General features: G+C 37.0%; 1 protein-coding gene across 2 annotated transcripts in view; it reads right to left on the bottom strand.

The window, feature by feature from the left end:
• The window catches only part of LOC124721461 (high mobility group protein HMG-I/HMG-Y-like), a 34944-nt gene extending 16098 nt beyond the window's left edge, over positions 1-18846 (bottom strand). Inside the window, exons 1-2 of one of the 2 annotated variants that reach the window (XM_047246447.1) lie at positions 18808-18846; positions 18036-18141 (exon numbers count right to left, since the gene is read on the bottom strand). In XM_047246447.1, the coding sequence (XP_047102403.1) occupies positions 18036-18113 (78 nt within the window). In that variant the 5' untranslated portion in view covers positions 18114-18141; positions 18808-18846. Of the gene's footprint in view, positions 1-18035; positions 18142-18671 lie in introns of both variants that reach the window. The other variant, XM_047246446.1, reaches the window with a different exon arrangement.
• Positions 18847-19073: the final 227 nt, after the last annotated feature.

Here is a 19073-nt window from a genome sequence, read left to right as displayed (position 1 = left end):
AGGGAGTAAAACAAGGTTAAAGACTTTCCTCAACATTTTTCAGTCTGTACAGTGACCACATAGAAAGGGAAACAAATGAGAAAACTATGAGATTAACATGATCATGTAGCTGCTGCTCACACTCTTCACTGTATCTGTATTTTGAAACCAAGAATGTTTCTTCTTGTATTCTTGTGACTTGACACTTATCACATTACTCGTGTAATGGAATATCCAAGCCAAGTGTGCATCTTTCATTAACAGGTCTCCAGTTACAGATCTTAGACCCACCTTCCGTATCATCATTCACATCTTCATTCATTTCATGAACTACACAGAGAAATATGTTGTCTGTAACTAATAGGTGTCCTGCCCAAGTGGCCAAATGTTCTGTAATCTTCCATTAACATACTTGCTGCAACTGGTGATACAGGACAACACGTGGTGACACTGTCTGTCATAATAATTATTTCCATTGAACAGGAAGCAAGTTAAGGTGAGAACAAACAAGTGTAGTAAGGTTAGTCTCACTACATCAAAACTCACCAGTGAGCCTGAATAATTGCAGCGATGTTCCTGTAAATGACGTACAAAATGAAAGTAATTACAGGTGTTGTCTTGGCATTTCTCCCCACAAATGGACTGAAGTCAGGTGTTGGGCCCATGTGTATATTGCTACTACTTTATTGCTGACTGCAGTGGGCTGTCCTCTTTGTGGACTTTGGACAAAAATGTCATGGTGTTGCAGCAGCTTTTGGTTGAAGTTTCTCTAGAGTTTTCACATCAAATGTCCTGCAAAGAAGTTTGGTGGGTTTCTCTTCGAACCACTTGCTTGGCCGTCTCCTATCGTATACACCGCGTAATTGAGATGGTTGTCAATTTTCAATTTACATTTTGTGTGCAGGAGCAACAGCATTCCCACTGCCAGCATACAGAAGACGATCTGGGTTGCCACACATCACACAGATGACCGGTTTTTCCAAATTTGAAACATCCACCCAACAGTAGTGTGGCCCTAGTGAACATGCAGCCTCTGTCACAGCATATTTGTTCAGCATCACTCACCGTGCAGGTGGCTGATTCCACAATGCTTTTGATGTCTATCATCGCTAGTGATGTTGGTGTCAGGGCTATGTTTAGTCATTTCACTAAACAGCATTGCTGCATCATCAGTCTCTCTCTGATAAATTGATCACATAGGTTCATATGTCAATTCTTGATGCACTGCTAGCCTGTTGTACTCACATGACAGTGTCTACCCACTCCCAAGAACTGGGAAAGAATGCTGACAATCTTGAGGTGGAGGTGGTAACAGCCAAAGTATACACAACATTAAGCGGAGCAGCAGTCATTAGGAACCGCTTTTCAATGGCAACTAGACTAGCTGCCAAAATACTGTGGAGATCTTACGAGACCCAGGGAGACCAGAATTCTACGTCTTACAAGTACACCAGGAAACCTCAGACTGCCTATCGAGTACCTATACAGGAAGAATAAGCTTCCACAAATGAAGAGGCTGGACATACAGAATTTGCTATACTTGTCATTGATTACCTACAACCTAAAAAAACTATTAGGTACTCATCTCAAGACACAATTCTCTCACTTTTTATTTCTATGTCTGAAAGATGTCTAATACAAATTTTGTGGCAGTTGCATAAGAGTGCCACTAGTAGTACCACTAGGAGGGTACAAATCACATTTGCTTTAAATACATGCTTTAATGGTCATGAGTGTCAGTTACTTTTGAGATTGGACATGGTGAGTTGATGTTAGTCAAGAATATCTTTAGGGCAACAAAGATACCAATAACACCTCACTGAGGTTGAATGAGGTCATGTAATAGGGCTATGATATTGTAGAAATACTTGGCAGGAATGTAGCCACTGTACACGACTGCTGGTCACAAGAATACACAGTCACAACAAGACAGGGCTCCAGGTGGTTACATGGCTCTACCAAGAGGTAAGACCATTCTGTTTGGCATATGACTGTTGGATCATACTGCAAATGCAGCAGCATCTGAGCAACAGCTTGCAATACAGTGACAATGAACAGTTACAGATATGCTACCTCATAGTCAGCTCCGAACCAGACACCCTGTAAGTGTGCATTCCACTGACTCCAAACCACCACCATTTGTGACTTCAGTGGTGTCAAGCAATTGAGTTCACAGGAGGACAGGGTGGAGGTCTATTGTGTTTTCTGATGAAAGCTGGTTCTGCTTCAGTGCCAGCCATGGCCATGTGTTGACCAGGAGGTGCCAGTTGTCTCAGAACTCCAGCATCATCCACAAACAGCATTAACTCTTTGTATTTACCAGCCTGGTGCAAACGGTATGGAACTCCATCCCACAAACTGATACCTGGCACCGATAACATAATACATGTATATTTACATGCTTGCATTCAACATTCTGGCAGTTACATTGGTTATAAGTCTATCAGCATTTTACATCTACAATGACTTATCACATTGCATTAACCTGTGATCTTGCAATTTCAATCAAATATGTTACCTAGACAAATTTATTCCCAAAATTTCATTACTCGACATCAATTATTTTTTGGTGTTGGATTTTTCCCCCACAGTCATTATACGTTGTTAGGCAATATAATTTTTTAGTCCTTTACGCACCAACTCAACAATTATGACCCCTGGGACAAATTTCAATTCATATTCACATTTATGTTAGAGGGGTAATGACAGTCCCATTCAGATTATATGTTGCACTTGTCTATCACAGAAGAAAGGTAGCCGACAATCAAATTTTTTATCTCATAATGCCTTAGGGTTTTTCATCTTAATAAAATGGAAATGTATACCTCATAATACACATACATACTATTAACAATATTAAAACATGACAGGTGGTTGGCTGAAGCCTTGCTATAGAACTGTCCTGGCATTTGCCTGAAATGGTTTAGTAAAAACCTTATCAGGATGGCCTGACAGATTAAACACAATCCTCCCAAATATGAAGTCACCGCCTTAATAACTGCACTGCCTCATTCACCACGTCCCTATACTGTGTGTTCCACTCAAAACTTATCAGCTTTGTATGTCGCCATGATTCAATGAGAGCAGAAAGGCTTCAATGAGTTCAGTTTCCAGTGTTAACTCTCAATAGTCATCACCACAAAATTTATATGACTGACCTACCGGTGTTTTTATCATCTGGATCTCAAGGCTGGCCAGTGAGCACAACTAACTGTTAGCTGCACTTATTTGCAAATGTACTTCAGCCTCCCAATGGTTATGGCCTCCAATTTATTTAACACGACAGCCACTGTGTTCAGTAGAAGTTACAAATAATATATACGCTGATATGAAACTTCCTGGCAGATTAAAACTGTGTGCCGGACCGAGACTAACTCAGGACCTTTGCCTTTCGGGGGCAAGTGCTCTACCATCTGAGCTACCCAAGCATGACTCGTCCTCACAGCCTCAATTCTACCAGTACCTCGCCTCCTACCTTACAAATTTCACAGAAGAGCTTTGTGAAGCTTGGAAGGTAGGAAACGAGGTACTGGTATAATTGATGATGAACGGATTGTGGGGCACTTAACTGCGAGGTTATCAGCACCCGTACAAATTCCCACCCTTTGCTCGATCCAATCTCGCCACTTGCATGAATGATGACAAAATGATGAGGACTACAGAAACACAGAGTCATCGAGGCAAATGAAAATCCCTGACCCCGCCAGGAATCAAACCCAGGGCGCCGTGGTAGAATTGAGGCTGTGAGGATGGGTCATGAGTCGTGCTTGGGTAGCTCAGATGGTAGAGCACTTGCCCGCGAAAGGCAAAGTTCTCAAGTTCCAGTCTCGGTCCAGCACACAGTTTTAACCTGCTAGGAAGTTTCATATCAGTGCACACTCCATTGCAGAGTGAAAATCTCATTCTGAATATATATGCTGTTTGCATAACTTTTAAACTTCTGTTCACTTTCAACTGGTAGGCATATTATTTTACTGAAAAATGTTGGCAATGCTAGTATATGTCAGAATGGAGCTAGCTCTTAACATGCCCCAGAACATTTAGTGGGTGGAATGAACATTCAGTGTAGTATTCCTTCCTCATCTGAAGACCCGCGCCTCGGTACATTTTCCATGATGTCTACAAATTCTATGTTGAAAACTAGATAAAACCATTAAAACAGTATTTTGTAATATTAAAAATATTTTCCTATTTAATTCTTGCAATATTTTATTAAGCAGATCAATTCTTAGAGAAGGAAACAGCAACCACCCATTTTCAATAATGCCATTTATTCACATAAATAGCACTCATCTGATTTCAACCAAAATGTTCACTATCAGATGGCTGATCACATTAAGGTACATATTTATTGCTTCTATTGCTTTTCAATTTTCATTCCCTTTGTGGTGTGCCCTACAACCAAAATGTGAGGAACAGCCTATTTAACTGTAGCTTTACTTAATAACAAATGAAAATAATGTAAACACTTTTCTGCATCTACATATATTGTTTTCAATCATTAGTAGGTACAATTACAGTTAAAAAGGCTATTTCTCACATGTTTTTGTTGTAGGGCACCACCATTCCAGGAATTTTCACAAAAGGAATAGAAAGTGAATAGTAATGTGAGCAAGAGTAAATGTGTGTCAATGTTAACAGATGCCTGACAATGAACCTCTGTCTGAAACCAGTGATGGTGCTATTTAAGTGAATAAAATTATTAAATGATGAAAACACTGCAGACAGCTAGTAAACTGTTTTAACTGACCACACTACAGGTTTCGCCACTAACATTCTTCGTAAATATACTGCCATTCTGACAATGCCATCGATATTTAATAACTCGACAGACGAAGGATAATTGAGACAGGTACCAGCGTATCTCAAAACCAGACATGGAAGGTGTAGCCTTGCAGAAGTAGGTCCTGGTCTTCACCAGCCACTAGGAAACACTGTCCAGGTAAATAATTTCATCACGTGTGAAGTGGGATGAACAGTACTCTCAACCAATTTTGTGATCTGCTGACATTCACTTGTCAGCTCCTTGCACATAAACTTTGTAACCAAACTTTTAGCAAAAAGATATTCAACACCAATTCTGGTTTTATATAGTATGTAGCCAATGTCCATTAAGTTGCATCAGATTCCAAAAAGCCCTGAAAATTATTTTGTAGGGTCAATCATGTGACAATGACTTAATTCTTAAGTTTTTTGAGAGTTAAAAGTGTGTAAAAAGTAAGGCTGGATTTGTCTAAACTCATTAGTGGAAAACAAGTGAAATGTTAAATGGGAAGATTTGATTGTCATTTGCACACTCCTATCAATGCATGAAAGTCTTTTCAGCAAAGGCAATTCCAATCCAAGCAATACAGAAGGATTTACAGCTTTTTCATAGTATATTTGATGGAAGTTCTGATATCATCATCAGACAATCATTATCACATTTCCTAATATGACAACTTTTTCTGTCACTGTGATTCACAACACTCAAGTTCTACTTGATAAATATACATGATGTGTCTCTGGCTGTTTAGTTTTAACTAGTTTTTTGGACTTTTGACACTGTCACCATTCAAGACATCCCAATTTTGCAGTCATTTCTGTTAAGTGGCCTTCATTAAGGTGGCCGTACTACTGATCCAATCTTATTACAGCATTTTATCTGCATCTGACTAAAGCTTGGCAGTGACAAACCTGAAACAGTAATCCGGTCTATGTTGATGTGCCAACAACAAAGTACATCAACCAAGCTGAGGATTTTGATTCTATTCACATATTTTATTAGCATTCATGATCACACAGCAGAGCTGGCAATATTTACATAGAAATGGGTACTATCAAAACAAGTATCCACATAGCACTTAAAACAATTACCCAGTGGTCAAAAAATTTGACGAATATGTATGTAACTTTCAGAAATTACAAAGCAATAACTTCCAGTAAAACATCTTTCAGAGGCTTATAAATACTTACCAATAGCAAACTTACCCCACATCTATTTTAAGGTTTTCATACAGACTACATGGGTTTCCATCTCTTGCACTTCAGCAATACTCAATGATGGTCAAATGAATGTTGTGCAAGCTATCTCCTTTACAGACTGATTGCATTTTCCCAGTATTCTACCAATGAACCAGCCCACAACTAGCTTTACCAAAATATGAGCCTATGTGATCATCATTAATTTCATATCCAAACAAATAATGCAAGGAAAATAAAATTCACACATGCTGCAGGTATCGTGTCCAATGTGTGAAACTCCTCTGCATTTTTCATGATATACCCTCTTCAAACACAGTCAGAAAATTTTAAGTAGGGGAAGTACTTCCACTGTGTAAACTAAGTTTTCTGCCCGTTCTATTCTGCACTACACTCAACAGTTCGAAGAACACACACCTGACATGTGAAGCTTCCATTGGAAATAGCAAATACATGCTTAAGTGCATGACTTCCCACATACAATGGGAAAGATTGCTGTTTTTGCCCAATTACACTTCTCACCAGCTATAGTGCATGCCTACCTGTGTTGTGCGCCTCAATTAGCAGCAGTTTTTGACAGTAATAAAAGTACACCAAGTTTTCTGAAAGCTAGAGGAGCAGAAAGCAAGTCCTGAGGAACTGTGGTTAAAAACATATGCTTTTGAAGTCTGAACATTGCAGCAAATGAAAATAAAATTAAGTCTGATATACATTTTTTTTCTAGAAAACAAAAGTTTCACTATGTGCCACATTTATTAATATCAAACTGAACACAGTCCCTTAGAATCATCCTTATGTAATCCATGTTTCAGACTCAATCACAAAAATGCCCTGTTTACAAACAAAAAAAGTAAGGAAATCGCACCTGAATCACCTATTGTTAGGTAACTGTTTTCCATGTTATACCTGTACAAATTCAACAGCATTTAACAATCATGCCCAGAGTTGTGTGTTCTCAATATCCCAAACAATATGAAACTCCAACTGTGACACACAATTTGAATATAAAATTCTAAATATCTCTGCGTATCTTGCAATACAGTAGGTCTTCTTTCCCAATGTTGCACCAAAAATAGGCTTGAATGAATAACTGTGAATTTACAGAGATTACTGCACAAACACTGGCAACATGTACACAACAAGAGTGCATTTTTCAGTTTGTTGAACCAGTTTTTACATGTAAAATTCTGTTTATGCTTCATCAAAGGAGACTTTAGTGGACATAAAGGCAACAAAGTGGTGGAAGGATCAAGAATGCCAGAAGAGTTACATTCAACAAAAAGCACACCAAGGACAATAAATTTGAGAAATAGTAAGTGCCATGTACCAAGTTAGAAGTTGATTGGTGACAACATCTACATCTACACTTATACTCCACAAGCCACCCAACGGTGTGTGGCGGAGGGCACTTTATGTGCCACTGTCATTACCTCCCTTTCCTGTTCCAACATTGTACATGTTGGAACCTTAAGTATTCATCTTCAGAGATTTGATATACTAGTATTGTAAAGAGATACCATACTGCTGTGTGTGGTTTATGAAGCATTTACATTTTCAGAACAAAACTGCAAAATTTACATTCTACTGTTCCTAAAAGTAGCTAGACACTCATGTTAAAGGTACACAAAGTTATAATAAGGGATATTACTTCAGTTATATCATCAAAAAAGATCTGCAATCAATAGTGACTAAATGAGAACCATGTTCCTGTTGTTGCTTTGAGAGATGGAATAATGAAGGCAGCAGATAAACAGGCAAAAACTCTTAGGGTGAAGTGGGGTAAGTGTAACCACGTTTTGGCATAGTTCAACTTTGACACCAAATTGCCAACTTGTTATTGAAGATATGATTTTGAAATTTCTCTTGCTTAGAGCTTGACTTACTGACTTTTAAAAATTTTGTGTTGCGAGGTTACACTTGCCCCATGGTTCGGGGCAAGTGTAACCCCGCATTGTTGTACCCATACAGAGAATCGTAAAAGTGACCTGATTACCCAGTTTTTACTGAATTTGAGGATTTTCAAATTATTAAAATATCTTAAATTTTACTCAAGATATGAACTTTTTTGCACACACCTCTGTGTGTATTATGAAATACACAGAAAATGTTAGCTAAACTAAAAAATAGGTGTTAGCCTAAACCATAAAACACTGAAACAGAATGCATCATAGATTTATTTTTGTTTTAGGCCAGTAATTTATTAGTTTAAATTCTACAAAAGTAATATTTTTTTCTTTAGTAGGCAATTTAACAAAAATAATAAAATATCTAGTCTCAAGAAAAAAGAAAAATTCATTTTATAAGTTCACTTTCTATTATTTTTCATGGTAATTGAACTAAAGTTGTTGGCAATTTGTGTTTAATGATAAACTGCCCTAATTCAACTTCTTATATTCACACTTAGGCCCTAACTATTATTTAGTCACTGAATGTTGTATAAATCAAATGTAACACCAAATGTCAGGTCTCCCTTGTGACCCAAAGTAGGCTCAGGCAGCACTGAAATGACATCAGAGGATGGAACTTCCGTCTCATCTCTTCTATCAGGCCAGTAGAATGTGGTGCCATGCTTTGTCTTATTTTTGCATCTGAGGAAAATCACTTCTGGATCTCCTAAATCACTCATTTTGGTAACTTGGCCAATAAAATGAACTTTCTTACATTTTGTTGCAAAAGCTACCAGAACACAGTTTCCAACTGTAATTTTATCTTTGGCTTCAAAAAAGTTTGCCTCCTCCTCCCATTTTCTTCATCACTACTTATTAAAAGAGGCCTCCTTCAGTTTCACTTTCTTCACTTGTTGATTCAACTTCCAGTCTTTTTTTCTTGTTACCCACATGAGCAATCAGGGATTTTTTTTTCCACAACATTCTGAGATGCCATTTCGCATAAAGTAACAGCACTGTTTGGAAGATTTACTTTTCATTACCAAGCCCTTTTTTATGCCAATAATGCTATTTTGTTTTGATTTCTCCTTATTATTCTTGTTTCCTTTAAAATCTTTTTCTTTATAGATGGCACCTTGAAAAGTGATAACTTCAGCTCCTGATGCAATCCTTTTTTCTTTGTTTTACCAGTGGACCTACACTGTTGGACTGTTTCCAATAAGAAGTTCCAGAACATAACGAAACATTGGTTAGCTCGGGAATGGTTGAGAAAGAACTCCGATACTGTGTGAACTGCAGGGCTCAGTAGACTTAAGCCTATAAAATTCTGGAGGTTGTTCAGCTGGAAGCTTCCCAAAAATTTGAGTACTTTCTGTTAAGAGATGTAGCTTCCACACAGTCTATGGCTGCATTATCGTGAGCTGGCAATGGATTTGTTTCTGCCAAAGATTTGGTATGAGCTACATATCTTTTATATGCCTCCGGATCATATTTAGTTTTATCAATTACTTCTCTACTGTAAAGGAATATTCCTGCTTTTTAAAAACCACTTCCCAACAATTCACGTGGTGTTTCATTCCATACAGCAGTGAGGAGATTGGAAAAGTCACGTTTGCTAATTTTTCCCCTTGATGTCTCTGGTGACAAGTTAACTTTTGGTCCCAAGTAGATTTCACACTCTTAAACACGGCTACATCCTTTGGCTGCAGGATGAATTATCATGCTCAACATTGTTGTCAGTCAAACAATGCTTCACATACTGTACTGTAATTGAAATGGTGGCATTCTTTACAGTTCTGTGTCATTTTATAAAAGGAAACGTGATTTAAAAATATAATAGATTTAAAATAAAAAATAAAATATATCTCTCACAAACTCAGTAGACCTACAAATCCAGCACATCAGGTATTCTGGTATCCTTATGTACAGGAAGGCCAGTTTAGTTGATCTAGTGTGATGGCAAAAACAAGGTTACGGCTTAAATAAATAAATATGTTCTGGTAAGTTTGTTTGGGGCAAGTGTAACCCCCTCTGGTTACACTTGCCCCAGCAGATTGGTTACACTTGCCCCACATGGGAAAAAGTTGGGGTAAGTGTAACCATGCCTGGCATATCAAGAGCTTTATCAGTAGAGTAAAACGAAACTCATATTTGAAATTATCATGCAAAAGTTAGTTTGTAACCAAAAAATTGTGCAGTTATCTTTAAAACTGCAGAAATGACAGCCCACCAAATTCTGAGCATGTCACTCTCTCGCAGAGTGAAAATGTAGACGTCAATTCAAGTCCAAAAATTAATTACCAATTTATGCCAGATTTGACAACTTATGGTTAAATATAACAAAGAAAGGAGTAAATTAACATGTGTGATAGGTCAGAGATAAAAATACAGCTTCTTTAAGGCACCATAAGCCGTGGTTACACTAACCCCATGGTTACACTTACCCCACTTCACCCTACTTAAAATTCCTTAATAGCTTGGGAGAGGTTGAATTTAACAGACAAAATGAGAAAATATAAAAATGCAGCAGGCAAAAGGAAACACAGTCTGAAAAAACAAGTGAGAGAAAATGCAAAATGGCTCAGCAGTAACAACCCAGAGCACAACTGCAGAAACATCAACTACAGGAGGCATGGACACCACCTACAGGAAAATTAAGAGATTTTTTGGGGGGGAGGGGGGGACATAAGATGGCTACTATACAAAACTGTCCCAACTGGTGTGCAAGATATGAGAGAAGTGAAATACCCTCAGACTCCAAGAAGACTATCATTTCACCTCCAAATAAATATGCCAACGTGTGTGAATATTACCAAATCATTAGTTTAACACTAGAACTGCCAATGCAGTCAAAATGACCGCAACACATTTTCAAAATTACTTTTAACAGCACTTTGTTGTATTACAATGAACTTCAGTGACTTCAGGTTAAATGGCAGAATCACCTGTACTACATATGTTTTTTTCAAAAATGGTTAGGATGATAAGTATAACTAGAACCATGAGAGCAGTCATTTTGACTGCTGTATTGATTACTGTAATAAAATGTCTTACAATATTACTCATTCCTCTGGTTGAGATTAAATCTATTAATCAGTCTCTAAACAGCAATAATACATACAATAATGGAACTCTTAATTTACTGATGTCCATTGTTTGTTTCTGCATCTCCAGTCATATTGTCATTCGTTAGCTGTAGTAACATAGTAATAATGACTTGCAGATCTCAGTCGCTTGCCGATACAGAATTGTTTGGCTCTCTTACATGATATTCCAGATGATGAGCAAAGCAGAATGTGACCTAGATGCAGAAGACCTAAGAGAAGATGCAGACAAAGATTGCTGTCAACCAAACAATCACTCTGGAAGTGGCGATTCAGACTATGCTGAAAACGTACTTGTTCAGGCAAGTTGGTAACAATTTTGAACTGTGTTATTTACATGCCAAAATTCAACTTTCAAATAAAATTTAGATGACAACTTAGATAACAATTACTCTCAGCACACACTTCTAATTTGAAGTTTTCTATTGCTCCAGTACAGCAGCAGAAAACGTATAACTTAAAAGAAGATATCAGAATGGACATAACACATGCCTCCCAGGACCACATACCATATTTACTCGAATCCAAGCCGTACTTTTTTTCCGGTTTTTGTAATCCAAAAAACCACCTGTGGCTTAGAATCGAGTGCAAAGTAACTGGAAGTTCTGAAAAATGTTGGTAGGTGTCACCACAACTAACTTCTGCCATCAAATATGTCGCGCTACACAGGTATGCTTTGCAGGCACAATGATAAATACTGGCACCAAAACCTCTGCGTCGGTAAATAAATTAAAAGGTAGAAAAATGTAAACATTATGCCACGTATTCTTTCGTGTTTGCTGCTATTTCATTTAAATCCTGTCTACCTAATAAACTACAAAACTAGAACAGCAAATGCGGAAGGATATACATATCATGTCATGTTTATATTCGTATTATTCTTATGCTAAATAGTGATACAGTCAGAAACTAAGCACAGCAACTGACTAGATTTTTAAATCTGAGATGACCCTAATTTCTGGGCAGAATGTAATGTACTAAAGAGTCGTCTGCAAAGACTTTCAAACAGAGAAAAATTTTCGCTAAACTCTCGTTCAGAACATCTATCATACGCAGTCTATTATTTGGTTCTTGTTGATCATTATCAAAGAAAGCAGCAGTTTGGGTAACAACAAATAGCAGACTCTTGCCATTGTTTCGCTTATGAGACAATTCCTCTTTTTTGTTGTTGTTTTAAGCCACAGCAGCATGCACAAAAGCAAGCCTTGCCGCAAGCGGCGACAGGTCGTAAACACACATTATCAGAATGTGACAAAATGCATGACAGTACAATAATGCATTTTCAGCTTAGAGTGACAAACACCTATAACAAAGAGAACGGCACTTATCAGATCAAAGCAAAATAAGCAATCGATTAAAACCAGACAAAGCATGCGAAAGAGGAAGGGTACCCGTATAAATACGGACAGAGCTCCTGACACATAGCACTGGCTACCTGTTAAAGCTAAACTGTTAAGCTTGCGACTCAAACTAAACTACTTTAGCTGTATCTTCATCCATTCAACCACAATTGTGCTTCACATTACAATGGACCAACTGTTTTTCGATTTGGAGGGTCTGTCTAAAACTTCTCTCTCACCTTGAATTTAGAGTCTCAAATTTCAGGAGCGGCTTAAATTCGGGAATTTTTTTTCCCCTTGATTTCAAGTCATTTTTCGGGTGCAGCTTAGATTTGAGTAAATACGGTAATATGTTGCTGGGTACTGATGGCATCATGGAGTGGTCCGTAGCAGAGTTAGGAAAGACCACACACAACTGGCAGATTGGCAAATCAACATCGTGAGAGAAATCCAGGACCTACACCACATTCAAAGTGGTAGGTTTCTGATGCCAGTGTAGTGCGTGCATGGTGTCTGTTTATTGATGAATCAATACTGAAAGACATAAAACACTGTACGGAAATGGAGGCAAAAGTGTTCTAGGAAATGAATTCTGGGGTGTAAGTTTGGAGAAACTTGAGGGTTTTATTGCTTTATTGTACACTTGTGGTGTTCTTGGAGTCAATAGTACTGAACTTAATGAACTGTGGTCAAAAAAGTGGGGGCCACCTACCTTCAGTGATACTATGAGGAGAAATTGTTTTTGAGAAATTCTAAGATTTTTGTACTTCGATGTTATAAACACAGGACCAGAACGTCTGAAAGCAAATTCACTTTAGTATCAATAGTTTGGAACAAATTCATTGAAAATTGTCATCTGACCTATTCCAAGTGAAAACCTGACAGCGGACAAACAGCTTTTCCCAAGCACAACAAGGCAAAATGCCTAACAAACCAGATCAATTTGGTATACAATTTTGGCATCTTGTCTATGTTGACTCAAAATTTCTGTGCAATGGGTTCCCTTATTTAGGAAAAGACAACCACAGATCACATGGCCAGACTCTTCTTGCATTTGTAGTAATGAAGTTGATTGGGCCGTTTCAAAAGAACAGGGGAAACGTGACTATGGGCAATTTTTCTTTTTAGAACAGGAAAACTGGATGAGAAGTTTAGAACTAATGGTACTAGCATTGTTGGAACAATTAGACAATCAAGAAGAGAAAGCCCTCATGCTGTGAAGGCAATGAAGACTAATGTTTACAACTCAGATCACTTCAAACATTCCAGTGGCATTCTTACTGTGTATCAAGGCAAAAGAAACAAGAATGTGCTTCTGCTTAGCACTTTGCATTCAGAATTTGAACTTCAGACTGGTCTAAAAAAAACTCTTCCAGAAACAATATATTTCTACAACCATACAAAATATGGTGTTGATGTGGTGAATCAAATAGCAAGAAAATACACAGTTTGAGCTGGTACTCCTAGAGGGCCAGTTCATGTATTTTATAATATTCTTGACCCGGCTGCTATCAATTAATGGATCATTTTCAAGAAAGTAACAGGGATGAGGATCACTCATCGAAATTATATCCTGAAGCTAGCAGAGGAGCTTCGTATGGGGTACATGGACTCTAAAAGTAGCTTGGTGGAAACAGAAGCTGAATCTGTAAACACTATGGAAGGAAATAAAATGATGAGAATGTCAAATGAAGTTTAGAAATAAGACAAGTTATATCTGCAAAAACTGCAAACAGCAACTCTGTGGCTCTTGTTCATAGGCCATAGCTAATGACATGGTATGTAGTTCCTGCTAGTAATAAAGATATGAAATTCACATCAGTGAGTGCAAATAAAATGAATAAAAAAAAATCAGAATTTTACAGATATGTTATGGTATGTGGGTTTGGCAAACAGATTTCATGACTACATAAAATAATTACTGTAGTTAATTTCACAATAATTACTACACAATAAATACGTTAGCTTCTTTACTAAAAGAATTTGAAATAAAAATCTGTTTATTAATTAGACAAAACATTTCTAAAAACTCTGTTTGTGATAAATGGAAAAAAATAGTAAATTTGAGAAATTTTGTATAATTCATCTTATTTTAGTTTTATAAACCTAAAACATACATTTGAAACAATAATGGGAACAAAAATAATAATTTTCATATAGCAGTCAAAATGACCACATTGGTGGTCCTAGGTATATAAGATATTCCATCAGTTCTACTATTAATAAGTTGTGCCTCAAACTACTCTCAGATTATTTACAGAATAATGGCACACTGGCTGAAGCCGACATCAGGGGAAATCAATTTGTGTTCCAAATACTGAGACAATACTGACCCTACAACTTTTTTTACAAAATGGGTTAAAGAAAAGCAAATTATGTTTACACCCTCAATAAATTTAGATAATGCTTTTGATAATGTTGACTAGAATACACATGTTAAAATCCTGAAGGTAGAGAGCAAAATGGTTATTCACAACTTGTTTACTCAGTCTGAACACTGAGCAAACTGAAGGAACCACCATGAAATCAGAGAACAAATGAAAAAAAAAACTTTGGTGTTTTCTGCTAACATTGTAACTTTTCTGTTCCTAAAAGTTGAATGGAATGGATAGTGACTTGGAAAGAGTATAAGATGAATATCAACGAAAGTAAAACATGGGAATGGAATGTAGTTTAAATCATTTGACACAAACAGAATTAGACTAGGAAATTCAACACTACAAGCAGATGATTTGGCTATATGGTCAGCAAAATACTGATTAAGTACACAAGCTATAGAATACAGGTTGGAAATAGTAAGAATAGCACTGCCCAGCAATGGATATTTGTTAACTTCTAAAATAATGATTAAGAAGTATTCTCTGAAAATATTTCTCACGTGGAGCCTTGTACAGAAGTGAAACATAGGCAACAACAGCTACGACATGAAGAGATTAAAAACTTTTGAAATGTGGTGCTATAGAACACATTCAGAGGCATCAAGGAATGATCAATTTTGTGACTGAGCAAAGAGGGCTGGCGCAGGGCAGTGGGTGGGGGCTAGAAGTTGTGGATTCAGATCAAAGATTGACTACAGTTAGCAGGTTCAAATTCATGTAGGTTGCAGCAGGAACTGTGCAGAGATGAGCAGGCTTGCATAAGACATAATAGCATGGAGAGCCACATTCAAATGAGTGTTCAGGCTGATAACTTTATTTGCCCAGATACAGCTCTTCACACCAGTCTATCCTGTGCAGGCCCCTTCATCTCTGCATAACATTGAAGCCTACATTCATCTGAACCTGCTTACTGTACTCACACCTTTGTTCCAATTCCACAATTATGCCTCTTTACACCACATTCCATTGCCGAACTGACAATTCTTTGACGACTCAGGATGTGTCTTATCATCCAGTCAACCACTTCTTTTAGGCAACTCTTGCCATGTATCTCTTTCCCCAGTTCAATTCAGTACCACCTCATTTGTTATTTGAGCTACCAATCAAATCTTCTGCATTCCTCTATACCAAAATTCTATATTTTTCTTCATGTCTGAACTACTAATCACTTCACTTGCATACAAGGCTACATCCCTAAAATGAAGCAAAATACATTTCACAATTTTCTGTATCTAATGAGTAACATATGGGACATGAAATTTTGAAAGTGTGTGGAACTAAATTTAACAATCGCAAAATTAACTGTAACAGTGTTGACAAAATATTCACATAAAAGAACAGCATTCTAATGTTGATTTCTTTGAATTTGCAAAAAATTTGAGAGATTAGTACTTCATCCTGAATCAGATTTAAGTAGCAACATCACAAACAGATGAGAAACTCTACGAAACATGCCTGAATGAATACGTCAATCAGTCTACAGTTTTATTACGTATAACATCGTAACTTTACTGAAAAACATGTATGATATGATAACATACGCAGTTTTTGAACCTACGGGCACACACATTATTCCGCACCTGAAGAAGGGTATTATGTAGCAAAACCCAAAATTATGGCACAGTACAAAAAACCTATATGGCACAGCTATCACAGGCATGCCAACAGAACTACATTGGATCAACGTAAGGTCACTAAAGTGGTATATGTCAATGGACAGCTACTGCACGGACATCATATGGTTCAACATGAGAAAACTACATAGATATCACTGTTGCCCCTCCCTCCTCAAGCTTTTATTACTACTGCTCTATTACTAGCACAGAAATTAAGCCCCCAGAAGATGCAGAATAAAGTTTAATCACAAGAACTCTACCTAGGACTGTGGGCAGTGTTACATTTATGGACATTTTGATGACTTTGGAGATACAGTAGAGAAGAAATGTCAATGAAATGAGTATATTAAGACAAGTCAATTCAAGCCTTACCATAAATATGAGTTTCCACATTTAGCGTGGAAAAGCATATTTAACCAGGTCATACAAAAGAAGACACCTCAACATAAAATCTTTCGAATGTTTATCAATGCTTAGGGTACAGTTAGCTACATATTTAAAAGAAAATTGTCACAGTCCAAGTTCTTAATTAGCAATACAGAAAGATTATGAGCTCTAAAATGTGGAGTGTAAATTACTCTTGTTTAAAGAAGCCAATGGCCTTTCCTATTACATTACATGTAATCACTGCTGCTCAAGACATTTGTGAATAAAACCTACCAAAATGCAGCTAATTTCACACTTTTTATCAACATGAAAGAAATTTAGATTTTGCACTTTTTTCTCAAACCCTCAAAAACTGAGAAAGAATGGAGTATTAACTAGGTAAATACCACCAGTTTCCAGACATACATTGCTATACATTTTTTTTAACTTGGTCCAACTGCATGCACAACAACCATCATATTGATACAATATACTATCTTCCAGCCTTAAAAGTTCATGCAAAACAAAAGTATTTCCAGAAATGTTTACAAGTGCAGAGAAAACAGAAAAACTACATGGTACCAAATTGAGTAACTGCTTCAATGAATAACAAATATCAGAAAACTATAGCAAATTAATTAAAAAATTACAACTACAAAAATCAAGAGATCACTGGGTGTAAAACTTATCTCCAGACAACCACAGGACTTTTCATCCATAAAATTTAACTATGTTAATCAGTGATAAGTTTCAAATTTACTTAATGGTAAACAATGCATGAAAACTTATGTTTTGGAATGTTTTTAAAACCTCATAAGCCTACTGGGAACTGGTCTTCTAATAAATCTTCCGTTCCCAGTTTTCACAAAAAAACTGTTTCCATTCAACCAGTTCACCACCACACTTAAAACACCTTATAACAAATTTTATATACAGTTTTGCCAAAATATTCTATGAAAGAGATGAAATTTTTCTTTTTAACGTATTACAAATTCCTGCAAATTTATTAATGAAAATGCAAGACAAAGATTAAACTGCCAATTTGCCGACAACATGTACTGCAAAAGAAGAAAAAAATTAGGATAATCAAACGAAGATATAAAATTACTGGATACAAAAGCATCGCAATTACATTACAGAAGACATGGACCCCTCTAATATTTCCATGTGACTCCCGAAGAAATCTTAGCACACGTTTTACCTCTGCAAATACAATTATGCAGCATCATGTGAGACAACCTGAGCTTTTGTTTTTGAGCACCAATATGCTACAGAAATTTGTGTATTAAATATAAATTTATTTTTAATTAGGCATTTAAACTCGATGGGGGGCGATACTGCATTCATAGCAAATATTTTGTCAACTGGTCAGGCATCACTGCGTGTAACAGATTACTGACGCTACCTTCACTTCTCCTCCTTTCGCTGGCCGCCCTCTCTTCCTTTTAGTATCTTCAGCGGCTGAAGAATCGTTATCAGACATCTTGACTTTTCTCGTGGCTATTTTGACCCTGTAATAAATAAAAGCCTTACTGAAAGACTAATTTACGTACTGTCTATCATTAGCGGACAAAATTCATATAGCGCCATTATGGCGCGAAATCTCTCTCCCCCTCAAAAAGAACCACAAAAACATAAACTGCCAATCACATTCATGATACACAGCGATGAACTTTTATCCGCACACCCATTAATACATAAATTCTATGACTGTTCGTTACGTAAATACAAACAGCACTTCAGATTCCGTGCCCGCCATTTTCAAATCAAATATTTCTACAAAGAATATTGAAGCAATAATGCCCCTATTTATAGCAGATACTAAATCCACCGATAAAGGGCGAACATATAAAACACCAAAATTATATACCTCATATCTATCACTAATTAAGTGCAAGAAAAACCTTAAAATAATTCTAGTTTCACTTGAAATTTAACTACTTCGTCAAATAATCAGGCTACACCAGTCTTCGATCCACCGGACGCCATGGTTCTACTACAAAGCTTCCACAAACGCCAATAAAGTTTTAATTCATCCTACCTCATTTATGATCCCAACAATTCCAATAAAATTTTCAGTAAAATGTATAAATTTATTCCGTTGAGTTAAAGCGCCTCAGTTCTGTATCGAACGCACACAATAACGTGAAACCCCCGGCAAAATACCTACTGCTCACCTCGCACCGGCGCGATGACGGCTTGGCAAGAAGTTAGTTCCAAAGCGTTCACACAGATAGCGCACGCTTCCCGCCGAAAATTCTGTTCGTTATTAATGGTTGAAATGAGAGAATGCGACAGCGGAAAAAAATATATAAACAGAGGCATTCTGTATTTTCGTTATTAAATGTGGAATTTTGTCAATCTCACTTCGCTCAGAGATGAAAATATATTTATTGAACAGAAAGAAATTCAACGTACAAACAACGTTACTGCCAAACAAAAA

The sequence above is a fragment of the Schistocerca piceifrons genome, chromosome X (assembly GCF_021461385.2).
Source record: "Schistocerca piceifrons isolate TAMUIC-IGC-003096 chromosome X, iqSchPice1.1, whole genome shotgun sequence".
Lineage (NCBI taxonomy): Eukaryota > Metazoa > Arthropoda > Insecta > Orthoptera > Acrididae > Schistocerca > Schistocerca piceifrons.
Note: the sequence above shows the minus strand (reverse complement) of the source record. Positions and strands in the feature narration are given on the sequence as shown.